General features: G+C 55.7%; 1 protein-coding gene across 1 annotated transcript in view; it reads left to right on the plus strand.

Annotated features, from left to right (window-relative positions):
- Positions 1-12,836, plus strand: part of LOC134749975 (eukaryotic translation initiation factor 3 subunit A-like) — a 32,359-nt gene that overhangs the window by 13,814 nt on the left and 5,709 nt on the right. The window contains exons 13-18 of the mRNA XM_063685011.1: positions 161-265; positions 4,070-4,199; positions 5,101-5,303; positions 11,218-11,369; positions 11,677-11,903; positions 12,484-12,595. Of these exons, the coding sequence (XP_063541081.1) occupies positions 161-265; positions 4,070-4,199; positions 5,101-5,303; positions 11,218-11,369; positions 11,677-11,903; positions 12,484-12,595 (929 nt within the window). The remainder of the gene's footprint in view (positions 1-160; positions 266-4,069; positions 4,200-5,100; positions 5,304-11,217; positions 11,370-11,676; positions 11,904-12,483; positions 12,596-12,836) is intronic.

Below are 12,836 nucleotides of genomic sequence, written 5' to 3' on the forward strand. Positions count from 1 at the left end.
TAGAAAAATTAACCCTTGCCGAAATTTCTTACGCCGGATCTTCTCAGGGTTTAGGGGGTCAGAGGTTTTTCTTTAAACTGTTGGTAGTTTTTGTAAATGCAATTTACACATTAATTTCTCCCCTCACTGATAATTAACGTCGCAATATATTCAAACGCAGGTGCTGAAAAAAATGGACGCGGAAGCGATCGCCCAACGCGAGGCTGAAGAGTTGATGAAGGAGCGCCGCGAGCTGCAGGCCAGGCTCAAGTCCCAGGAAAAAAAGGTAACAAGTCCTACTTAGGCACAGAATAAATAATAGTACTAGGTACAGAAGGTTTACTCTCTAACAAAACGCGTCTATTACGATAGATATGACCGCTAGGTGGCGCAAGCGCGAACAGGCGTCCGTTCCGTAGCGGTGCGCGGCAATCACTATGGCTAGACACCAAAATTAGTGTGGGCCGCATGTACTTGTAGCGACGCGACGAAATCGCAGAGTGAGCCACGCCTGATTTAGGGCTAAGCTTTCAAAATTCAGTCTTAAAACTCTTCAGAGATCAGAGAATTTGCCTTTTGACTGTCATATTGTGACTACTTTGAAAAAAACTCTTATCCTGTTCTGTCAATCAGAAGAAAAATGTGGTAACTAATGGGATGCATACAGAGTTACTGCGTTTTAACTTTGAGTAGCAGTGCAAGATATGAGATTTTTTCAAAGTAGTGACTATTAGCTAAGTTGCTATATTAAATATATTAATAATGGGTCACTCACGTGTTTTAAGTCGAAAACGCTCCACGCTGTCGGTGGACAGTGTGGACGAACCATTAGCGAATGACGTAGTGAGTGTTGTGTGCAACCCATCATTTGACAATAATGCCGTAAACGAGGGTAGTTTCTCGCCCCCCCTGCCGCCACCGGCGCCCGCGCCGAGTCATCGGGCGCGGAGGGCTGCGGCCCGCAGTCTGCGCCAGTCCGTCACCGTCGACGCAAGCTCCTGATGACGCTCCTCGTTACGGAGTGAAACATGTCGAGCGTTTTCGACTTAAAACACGTGAGTGACCCGTTATTAATATATTTAATATGTCTGTGTCTCACGGAAGTTTTGTTATTAAAGTTGCTTATATGTTTATTGTAAGACTGTTTGTTTCTCAAAAAAAATAGATGTCAAGTTCAAAAATATCATACGCAAGCACAACATTCGAAGGATTAGGTTGAAATGCTTCGACCAAGCGTCCTGGAATTTGCCTGAATGTACCGAGTTTTAAAGTATGTAAACCGTCTGTAATCGTATAAAAGTTAGCTAAAAATTATTGTAAGGGTAATTTCATACTTTTTTGCTGACTGACGTAGATCAGTCCGTCGATTGTGACTAGTAAATGGCTCTTAATGTAAAAGGCATAGCACATTTATTACCTTCTCAGTTAATTACTCTTGTCATGGGGTGTTGCACCTTCTTATTGCCTTCTACACTCTCTTTGTCATTCAGGGCATTCTGTATTGCCTCCGAAATAAATCCCATTAGTAATGTCACCGTTGTTACATAATGGTAGGCCTCGGAGGCACAGCATGTTGTCGGCTAGACGCGAAAGGCCGCTGTATAAGCGCTCTGTGTTAATTTATGCCTGCACATTTTATTTGCCGTCTATTATCGTGTTTTTTTTTAATGAATGAATGAATGAAATTATTTAATCCAGAAAAAAAAAATCCATATGAATTTAAAACATTTAAAACGAATTACATAATGATATATGATTAAATTAAATTAGATTAAGACATACACAAACACAAAAATAAATACACAAAAATCTTTAAATAAGGACCTGCGTCTCGGGTCACCCCGACCCCGATTCAACAGGCTTGTGGTAGGCCCTCCAGCGCTCGTGCAGCGGACTGGCGTCCCACTCTCTGACCGCTGACAGCAGCGTGTTGGAGGAGACGTAGATCGCCTTTCTGGCGGTGGCGCTCCTCGCGCGCAGCAGCGCGGCCCAGCCCGGCGCGCGCCCCTCCCCCCTCCGCGAACATGGCGCTCGCGCTGCACCAGGGCGGCAACGGCAAGCGAAACAACGCCCGCCACGCGTTGTTATACTGCACGCGCAAGTCACTGATCGCCGCACAGGTGTAGTCGGCCCATAGCTCCACTGTGTAGACGCTTGTACAGAAACTGAGGAATAGCTGCCTTTTTACGTCGTTGCTACATTTGGCGAATCTTCTAGCCAGCATATTCGCCCGTACCGCAGTAGCTCGCCTTTGTCTTTCTATGTCATCCTGATCTTTTAAGGTAGAAAGCATAATATGGCCAAGATATTTGACCTTGTGCACTTGACGCAATTGAACCCCATCGAGCAGCAGTGGTGGTATGTGTACGGGCATATGTGCCGCCTCCATAAGCATAAATTCCGACTTGTCAGGATTGTACGTCATATTGTGCTCGGTGGCGTACCTCTCGCATTCTGCGAGTAACTCACGCATTGCTCCCACAGATGGCGCTAGTAGGACCATATCGTCCGCATACGCTATGTGGTTGGCCATTGTGCCATTGATGGAGCATCCGACCCCGGTCCTTGTCAGTGCGTGCGAAAGCCCGTCCATGTAGATGCTGAAGAGCGCCGGGGACATAGTTCCACCTTGCCTTACGCCACAGTTAAGTCCGCTAGCTTTGGATAGAGTAGATTTCCATCTTACGACGTTCTTCTGCTGGGAATACCACTTCTCCAGTACCTTAACAATTGGTGTGGGCGTTTTCCGTTCACGTAGTTTATTCCACAGCAGTTGGTGGTCAACCCTGTCGAAGGCTTTGTTTTCTTTTTGTAGAATAACGTCTAATTACGCGTTTGTGTAATTGAATATATGTGAATAACGTGTTTTACTACTTATTAGGGATGTACCGACTAGTCGCCGACTAGTCGGGAAAGCCGACTAATCGGCCACATTTGTAGTCGGCGATTAGTCGGCGACTAGTCGGCCAAAATGGCCGACTAGTCGGCCTATTCTTAATTACAGAAAAAACAGGACATAAACGATATAAACAGCGAATATCAAATGATAAATATCTATTTGGGTTGCGTACGAAATGTTTTGTACATACACAATTATTATTATCGCAATGTCGTCGCAGACCGTATCATATTTTGTATTTGGTTGCATTTACAAAAGTAGGTAATATGAATTTTAGGTAATTTTATTTCTATTACTTGAGGTGTCTTTAATTGAGCTGCTAGGTAGGACCTACCAACCTCACAAAACGCGGGTCTCATAAGGAAATTCTATATCACTCAAGCCGCAGAGGAATTATTACTGTTATGAGTAACGGAGCACAATGCTTCTACAGCCTATGGTCACTGGGGATGGTAATAAATAGTTGAATTGTTATTCCACACGACCAGTCATTAAGTCTTTACATCGGCAGGAAACATCTTTTAATTAGTAATTTGATAAATATCGCGACACAAATGGTTTTTGCTGTGTTGGACCAGTTAGAAAATAGTGAATTTTTATCGTGGTAGACCCGTTAATATCGTTAAATATGTGTACAAAACGCGAGAGTTTAGTGTTACATAATAAGACAAAGTTATTGCAGTGAAAATCCCTATGTAAACTTTATAGAGAAAGTAATGATTACGGATTCGGCCGACTAGCCGACTAGTCGGCCGACTAATCGGCCACCTGAGCGCCGATTAGTCGGCCAGTCGGCTAGTCGGCCAAATCACTAGTCGGTACATCACTACTACTTATTCATATGTAAGTTAAGTCATATGTAATATAAAACTATGAACACGGATTATATCGCGTTTATTAAATTTATATATTGGGTTCGAAACGTCCGGATGTATTATAAATTCAATATACGCGATATAATCCGTTTTCATAGTTTTATTTCGTGAGTAACTATCGCTGTAACCGAAGACAATATTATGTAATTTATTCATAAAACCAATTTTATACGTTAGAATATGAAACGTATTTAAATTTTTCGTTATCACTCTTAAGTGAAGTAATGGTAACTATCAGGATGTTTTTTCTCAGTAGTTACGGTGGTAACTACTACTTAGTAACTAATAGGGAGTAAATTTTCCTATATCGTCGTAGGTGGATTATTTCGAGCGCGCCAAGCGACTGGAGGAGATTCCTCTGCTCCAGAAGAGCCTGGAAGAGAAGCAGGTCCAGGACAAGGCCTTCTGGGAGCAACAGGAGAAGGAACGTATCCAACAACTTATCGGTGAGTCGGCACTTCTGAGACTACATTTTCAACCATTTTTGTCTTAAACTGGACCGCATGATTGATATTTATCTGACTCGTATCACTTACAGTTATCCCTTCTCCACACATATATAGGGAACATGCATGACCTGTAGGGGGCGGCACAGGAGACCCTTGTTTATTGGCGCAAAGTGTATAAATATCAATTTTAAGTTTCCGACTTAGGCCCCAAGATGGCAGAACCTACAATGCGCAATGATCCCTATCCCGCCCGCAGCTTTGAATATTATCCAATTCACAATTTCCTGCAATAAAAAAAGTGATTGGCCACTCAAAGTTATTATTATGGGTTTTCACTTATTGTGGCCTCCGAAATAAATCCCATTGCTAATGTTGCCATTGTTACGCAATGGTAGGCCTCGGAGGTAAATCATTATGTCGGCTAGACGCGACAGGACGTCTATTGGCGTTCTGTGTTAATTTTAGCCTGCACAAGTTTTTGATTTCGCAATTGAAGCGTCTGTCGTCGTCCGCTATCTGTCGTGAACTAGTCGTCGACTGGTCTTGTGATTGTCATGTCTAATTTTGAATAAATGTCGGTCGTTCCAATATTCCAAATATGTATGTTAGTCAGCCAGTCAGTCAGTCGGTCTATGACAGGTCGCCACGGAGTTTAGAAGCCCCGACAGCAATTGTGATTATTAGTCAAAAGAAAATATTTTTTAAGTGTTATTCGGTCTTTGAATTTTTCACGTTAGAGTTAGGTAGAAATATAGGACCAATATCAAGTAATCTTATAGCGAAATCGTCAGAAATGTGTCCACTTAACTGAGGCAGTTTAGAGCCACGAATCGCAGATCTATCTTCCAGTTGGTGTGATACTCACGGTAGCCTTTCTGACCCTCCGTACTATTCGCAGAGGCGCGCACCCGCGACGTGGCCACCTCCGAGCGCATGTCGCGCATGCACGCGCACCGCGACGAGTTCGTCTCGCGACTGTCGGCCGAGCGCGGCGTCGCGCACCAGCAGCGCCTCAAGGCCTTCGCCGACAAGCTCGCCGCCGAGCGCACCAAGCGCCGCCAGGAGCGAGCGCAGCAACGCGCCGAGCAACGCCGGCAGGAGGTGAGTGTCTACACCCGGGGCTGTACTAGCACCAGCAGCGCCTCAAGGCCTTCGCCGACAAGCTCGCCGCCGAGCGCACCAAGCGCCGCCAGGAGCGAGCGCAGCAACGCGCCGAGCAACGCCGGCAGGAGGTGAGTGTCTACACCCGGGGCTGTACTAGCACCAGCAGCGCCTCAAGGCCTTCGCCGACAAGCTCGCCGCCGAGCGCACCAAGCGCCGCCAGGAGCGAGCGCAGCAACGCGCCGAGCAACGCCGGCAGGAGGTGAGTGTCTACACCCGGGGCTGTACTAGCACCAGCAGCGCCTCAAGGCCTTCGCCGACAAGCTCGCCGCCGAGCGCACCAACTCCGCCAGGAGCGAGCGCAGCAACGCGCCGAGCAACGCCGGCAGGAGGTGAGTGTCTACACCCGGGGCTGTACTAGCACCAGCAGCGCCTCAAGGCCTTCGCCGACAAGCTCGCCGCCGAGCGCACCAAGCGCCGCCAGGAGCGAGCGCAGCAACGCGCCGAGCAACGCCGGCAGGAGGTGAGTGTCTACACCCGGGGCTGTACTAGCACCAGCAGCGCCTCAAGGCCTTCGCCGACAAGCTCGCCGCCGAGCGCACCAAGCGCCGCCAGGAGCGAGCGCAGCAACGCGCCGAGCAACGCCGGCAGGAGGTGAGTGTCTACACCCGGGGCTGTACTAGCACCAGCAGCGCCTCAAGGCCTTCGCCGACAAGCTCGCCGCCGAGCGCACCAAGCGCCGCCAGGAGCGAGCGCAGCAACGCGCCGAGCAACGCCGGCAGGAGGTGAGTGTCTACACCCGGGGCTGTACTAGCACCAGCAGCGCCTCAAGGCCTTCGCCGACAAGCTCGCCGCCGAGCGCACCAAGCGCCGCCAGGAGCGAGCGCAGCAACGCGCCGAGCAACGCCGGCAGGAGGTGAGTGTCTACACCCGGGGCTGTACTAGCACCAGCAGCGCCTCAAGGCCTTCGCCGACAAGCTCGCCGCCGAGCGCACCAAGCGCCGCCAGGAGCGAGCGCAGCAACGCGCCGAGCAACGCCGGCAGGAGGTGAGTGTCTACACCCGGGGCTGTACTAGCACCAGCAGCGCCTCAAGGCCTTCGCCGACAAGCTCGCCGCCGAGCGCACCAAGCGCCGCCAGGAGCGAGCGCAGCAACGCGCCGAGCAACGCCGGCAGGAGGTGAGTGTCTACACCCGGGGCTGTACTAGCACCAGCAGCGCCTCAAGGCCTTCGCCGACAAGCTCGCCGCCGAGCGCACCAAGCGCCGCCAGGAGCGAGCGCAGCAACGCGCCGAGCAACGCCGGCAGGAGGTGAGTGTCTACACCCGGGGCTGTACTAGCACCAGCAGCGCCTCAAGGCCTTCGCCGACAAGCTCGCCGCCGAGCGCACCAAGCGCCGCCAGGAGCGAGCGCAGCAACGCGCCGAGCAACGCCGGCAGGAGGTGAGTGTCTACACCCGGGGCTGTACTAGCACCAGCAGCGCCTCAAGGCCTTCGCCGACAAGCTCGCCGCCGAGCGCACCAAGCGCCGCCAGGAGCGAGCGCAGCAACGCGCCGAGCAACGCCGGCAGGAGGTGAGTGTCTACACCCGGGGCTGTACTAGCACCAGCAGCGCCTCAAGGCCTTCGCCGACAAGCTCGCCGCCGAGCGCACCAAGCGCCGCCAGGAGCGAGCGCAGCAACGCGCCGAGCAACGCCGGCAGGAGGTGAGTGTCTACACCCGGGGCTGTACTAGCACCAGCAGCGCCTCAAGGCCTTCGCCGACAAGCTCGCCGCCGAGCGCACCAAGCGCCGCCAGGAGCGAGCGCAGCAACGCGCCGAGCAACGCCGGCAGGAGGTGAGTGTCTACACCCGGGGCTGTACTAGCACCAGCAGCGCCTCAAGGCCTTCGCCGACAAGCTCGCCGCCGAGCGCACCAAGCGCCGCCAGGAGCGAGCGCAGCAACGCGCCGAGCAACGCCGGCAGGAGGTGAGTGTCTACACCCGGGGCTGTACTAGCACCAGCAGCGCCTCAAGGCCTTCGCCGACAAGCTCGCCGCCGAGCGCACCAAGCGCCGCCAGGAGCGAGCGCAGCAACGCGCCGAGCAACGCCGGCAGGAGGTGAGTGTCTACACCCGGGGCTGTACTAGCACCAGCAGCGCCTCAAGGCCTTCGCCGACAAGCTCGCCGCCGAGCGCACCAAGCGCCGCCAGGAGCGAGCGCAGCAACGCGCCGAGCAACGCCGGCAGGAGGTGAGTGTCTACACCCGGGGCTGTACTAGCACCAGCAGCGCCTCAAGGCCTTCGCCGACAAGCTCGCCGCCGAGCGCACCAAGCGCCGCCAGGAGCGAGCGCAGCAACGCGCCGAGCAACGCCGGCAGGAGGTGAGTGTCTACACCCGGGGCTGTACTAGCACCAGCAGCGCCTCAAGGCCTTCGCCGACAAGCTCGCCGCCGAGCGCACCAAGCGCCGCCAGGAGCGAGCGCAGCAACGCGCCGAGCAACGCCGGCAGGAGGTGAGTGTCTACACCCGGGGCTGTACTAGCACCAGCAGCGCCTCAAGGCCTTCGCCGACAAGCTCGCCGCCGAGCGCACCAAGCGCCGCCAGGAGCGAGCGCAGCAACGCGCCGAGCAACGCCGGCAGGAGGTGAGTGTCTACACCCGGGGCTGTACTAGCACCAGCAGCGCCTCAAGGCCTTCGCCGACAAGCTCGCCGCCGAGCGCACCAAGCGCCGCCAGGAGCGAGCGCAGCAACGCGCCGAGCAACGCCGGCAGGAGGTGAGTGTCTACACCCGGGGCTGTACTAGCACCAGCAGCGCCTCAAGGCCTTCGCCGACAAGCTCGCCGCCGAGCGCACCAAGCGCCGCCAGGAGCGAGCGCAGCAACGCGCCGAGCAACGCCGGCAGGAGGTGAGTGTCTACACCCGGGGCTGTACTAGCACCAGCAGCGCCTCAAGGCCTTCGCCGACAAGCTCGCCGCCGAGCGCACCAAGCGCCGCCAGGAGCGAGCGCAGCAACGCGCCGAGCAACGCCGGCAGGAGGTGAGTGTCTACACCCGGGGCTGTACTAGCACCAGCAGCGCCTCAAGGCCTTCGCCGACAAGCTCGCCGCCGAGCGCACCAAGCGCCGCCAGGAGCGAGCGCAGCAACGCGCCGAGCAACGCCGGCAGGAGGTGAGTGTCTACACCCGGGGCTGTACTAGCACCAGCAGCGCCTCAAGGCCTTCGCCGACAAGCTCGCCGCCGAGCGCACCAAGCGCCGCCAGGAGCGAGCGCAGCAACGCGCCGAGCAACGCCGGCAGGAGGTGAGTGTCTACACCCGGGGCTGTACTAGCACCAGCAGCGCCTCAAGGCCTTCGCCGACAAGCTCGCCGCCGAGCGCACCAAGCGCCGCCAGGAGCGAGCGCAGCAACGCGCCGAGCAACGCCGGCAGGAGGTGAGTGTCTACACCCGGGGCTGTACTAGCACCAGCAGCGCCTCAAGGCCTTCGCCGACAAGCTCGCCGCCGAGCGCACCAAGCGCCGCCAGGAGCGAGCGCAGCAACGCGCCGAGCAACGCCGGCAGGAGGTGAGTGTCTACACCCGGGGCTGTACTAGCACCAGCAGCGCCTCAAGGCCTTCGCCGACAAGCTCGCCGCCGAGCGCACCAAGCGCCGCCAGGAGCGAGCGCAGCAACGCGCCGAGCAACGCCGGCAGGAGGTGAGTGTCTACACCCGGGGCTGTACTAGCACCAGCAGCGCCTCAAGGCCTTCGCCGACAAGCTCGCCGCCGAGCGCACCAAGCGCCGCCAGGAGCGAGCGCAGCAACGCGCCGAGCAACGCCGGCAGGAGGTGAGTGTCTACACCCGGGGCTGTACTAGCACCAGCAGCGCCTCAAGGCCTTCGCCGACAAGCTCGCCGCCGAGCGCACCAAGCGCCGCCAGGAGCGAGCGCAGCAACGCGCCGAGCAACGCCGGCAGGAGGTGAGTGTCTACACCCGGGGCTGTACTAGCACCAGCAGCGCCTCAAGGCCTTCGCCGACAAGCTCGCCGCCGAGCGCACCAAGCGCCGCCAGGAGCGAGCGCAGCAACGCGCCGAGCAACGCCGGCAGGAGGTGAGTGTCTACACCCGGGGCTGTACTAGCACCAGCAGCGCCTCAAGGCCTTCGCCGACAAGCTCGCCGCCGAGCGCACCAAGCGCCGCCAGGAGCGAGCGCAGCAACGCGCCGAGCAACGCCGGCAGGAGGTGAGTGTCTACACCCGGGGCTGTACTAGCACCAGCAGCGCCTCAAGGCCTTCGCCGACAAGCTCGCCGCCGAGCGCACCAAGCGCCGCCAGGAGCGAGCGCAGCAACGCGCCGAGCAACGCCGGCAGGAGGTGAGTGTCTACACCCGGGGCTGTACTAGCACCAGCAGCGCCTCAAGGCCTTCGCCGACAAGCTCGCCGCCGAGCGCACCAAGCGCCGCCAGGAGCGAGCGCAGCAACGCGCCGAGCAACGCCGGCAGGAGGTGAGTGTCTACACCCGGGGCTGTACTAGCACCAGCAGCGCCTCAAGGCCTTCGCCGACAAGCTCGCCGCCGAGCGCACCAAGCGCCGCCAGGAGCGAGCGCAGCAACGCGCCGAGCAACGCCGGCAGGAGGTGAGTGTCTACACCCGGGGCTGTACTAGCACCAGCAGCGCCTCAAGGCCTTCGCCGACAAGCTCGCCGCCGAGCGCACCAAGCGCCGCCAGGAGCGAGCGCAGCAACGCGCCGAGCAACGCCGGCAGGAGGTGAGTGTCTACACCCGGGGCTGTACTAGCACCAGCAGCGCCTCAAGGCCTTCGCCGACAAGCTCGCCGCCGAGCGCACCAAGCGCCGCCAGGAGCGAGCGCAGCAACGCGCCGAGCAACGCCGGCAGGAGGTGAGTGTCTACACCCGGGGCTGTACTAGCACCAGCAGCGCCTCAAGGCCTTCGCCGACAAGCTCGCCGCCGAGCGCACCAAGCGCCGCCAGGAGCGAGCGCAGCAACGCGCCGAGCAACGCCGGCAGGAGGTGAGTGTCTACACCCGGGGCTGTACTAGCACCAGCAGCGCCTCAAGGCCTTCGCCGACAAGCTCGCCGCCGAGCGCACCAAGCGCCGCCAGGAGCGAGCGCAGCAACGCGCCGAGCAACGCCGGCAGGAGGTGAGTGTCTACACCCGGGGCTGTACTAGCACCAGCAGCGCCTCAAGGCCTTCGCCGACAAGCTCGCCGCCGAGCGCACCAAGCGCCGCCAGGAGCGAGCGCAGCAACGCGCCGAGCAACGCCGGCAGGAGGTGAGTGTCTACACCCGGGGCTGTACTAGCACCAGCAGCGCCTCAAGGCCTTCGCCGACAAGCTCGCCGCCGAGCGCACCAAGCGCCGCCAGGAGCGAGCGCAGCAACGCGCCGAGCAACGCCGGCAGGAGGTGAGTGTCTACACCCGGGGCTGTACTAGCACCAGCAGCGCCTCAAGGCCTTCGCCGACAAGCTCGCCGCCGAGCGCACCAAGCGCCGCCAGGAGCGAGCGCAGCAACGCGCCGAGCAACGCCGGCAGGAGGTGAGTGTCTACACCCGGGGCTGTACTAGCACCAGCAGCGCCTCAAGGCCTTCGCCGACAAGCTCGCCGCCGAGCGCACCAAGCGCCGCCAGGAGCGAGCGCAGCAACGCGCCGAGCAACGCCGGCAGGAGGTTGCTCATTTGTTTCTATGACTACGACGTCTACACTCCACGATCATGGAATCTACTCGTAGGTAGAACTCGGTTGTTAGGCGAATATTGAAGTAAATGTTAGAGGATATCCGTTTCAACTCAATGCGATCCACCACTCTACTATTATCACTCACCGTAACAAACTTTTCATTGACAGCGACGTATCAACCAGGGTCGTCAATGCTAAGTCAATGTTATCGGGCAATGTTAATCGAGTGATCTTATGGCGTCGGTAGTGAACTGAAACTTTCTTCATTTTAGTGGCTGGCAGAGAAGCTTCGCGCCGAAGAGCGCGCGGCCGAGGAGGCGCGCCGCATCAAGGAGGAGGAGGAACGCAAGGAAAGAGAGGAGAGGGAGAGGAAGCTGGCGGAGGAGCAAGCCGCCGCCCGCGAAAAGAAGGAGAAGGAGGAGAGGTAACTATTCGGATACTTTCCTTCCTATAATTACACCGTTAAGGGAAGTGCTTTTTGCCATTTTTTTTTATTGTATATACACACAACACAATGACACTAAATATAGTTTGTCAAACCAAATTGTCAGTAAATAAGAACAAAAAAAAACTATACTCATCCTTTTCCTTTGGGTGCTAGTACTAGTGTAAGACAAAGATAGTATAATTCTCTCTGTCTATGTTTGAAATGAGACAGTCCTTTGACAAACTAGACTAATCTAATAAAAGAAAATAGTTAAAACCACATACTCATTGTATTTTTTTCTCAGGGAACACCAAGAATACCTAGCCCGCGTGGAGGCCAAGGCCCGCGCCAAAGAGGCCGAAGTACAGCGCCGGCTCGAGGAGCAGAGGGCGGCCGCCGCCTCCTCCAGCTCCTGGCGGCGCGGGGACCCCCCGCCGCGAGACAAGGACGGCAAGCCCGACGACAAGGAGAGCGCCTGGAGGAGCAAGGGAGACAGCAAGGATGACAAGAAGGCGGAGCCGTGGCGTCCAGGTTAGTCGACTATAGGTACTGAAGTAGGAAGTAGAACCCTCCGCGAGACGGAAATGGCAAGGAGAGCGCCTGGAGGAGCAAGGGAGACGGCAAGGATAACAAGAAGGCGGGAGCCGTGGCGCCAGACCAAGAATTATCGAAATTAAATGTCAATTGCATTGCATTATTAAAAATATTATACTTCTTGTATTTAATATTTAAATGTATGAAATAAACATAAATATTTGTTAATAGATCAATATAAAATTATCGTTACATTACATTCATTCATTCACTCAGTTTTAATTTTTTTAAGGCGCTTATAAGGCGTTTCAGACACATCTCAATTTAACATCGGATTGTCTATGATTTTAGTTTTTTTTTTCGATCAAGATGTAAATGGCGCCAATTTCAGTCCCTAATTCTCTTAACCGTCAAAATATTTTTTTGTGTTTGACTTTCTTCATAGTCGAAATGAAAAATAGAGTGTTTAATTCAGATAAAATTAACCATCTCACCCTCGAATTATTGGCGTCAAAATATCTCGGGTGATATGGTTTACTTTGCATCTTTGGTTAACAATGTAGTATTGTTGTTTCAGCCCGCGTGCGCGAGCCCGGTGCGCGCGACGAGCGGCCGCGCTCGCCGGAGCGGCGCCGCGAGCGCGACGACCGCGCCGCGCCCGCCGCCGCCGCCAGGGACGACAGAGACAGGTCATTACTACTTTTTCTCAAAAATGGACGGCAAAGTCGACGTTGCCGGTTAAAAAGTAGGCCGCGAAGTGCGTAGTTTATGGTCAGTCAAAAAATTAAAAAGTTAAAAACAGTCTCGATTTCGGGACTGCAATGTTGCATACAAATGAGGGCTAACGCGTATGAATTCGCCGCTAGGGGCGCTAGTGTAGATGGTGGTCTTTTCCATACTTCGAAATGTCAAATGTCACTTGTCACTCGA

The sequence above is a fragment of the Cydia strobilella genome, chromosome 19 (assembly GCF_947568885.1).
Source record: "Cydia strobilella chromosome 19, ilCydStro3.1, whole genome shotgun sequence".
NCBI classification, from domain to species: Eukaryota; Metazoa; Arthropoda; class Insecta; order Lepidoptera; family Tortricidae; genus Cydia; species Cydia strobilella.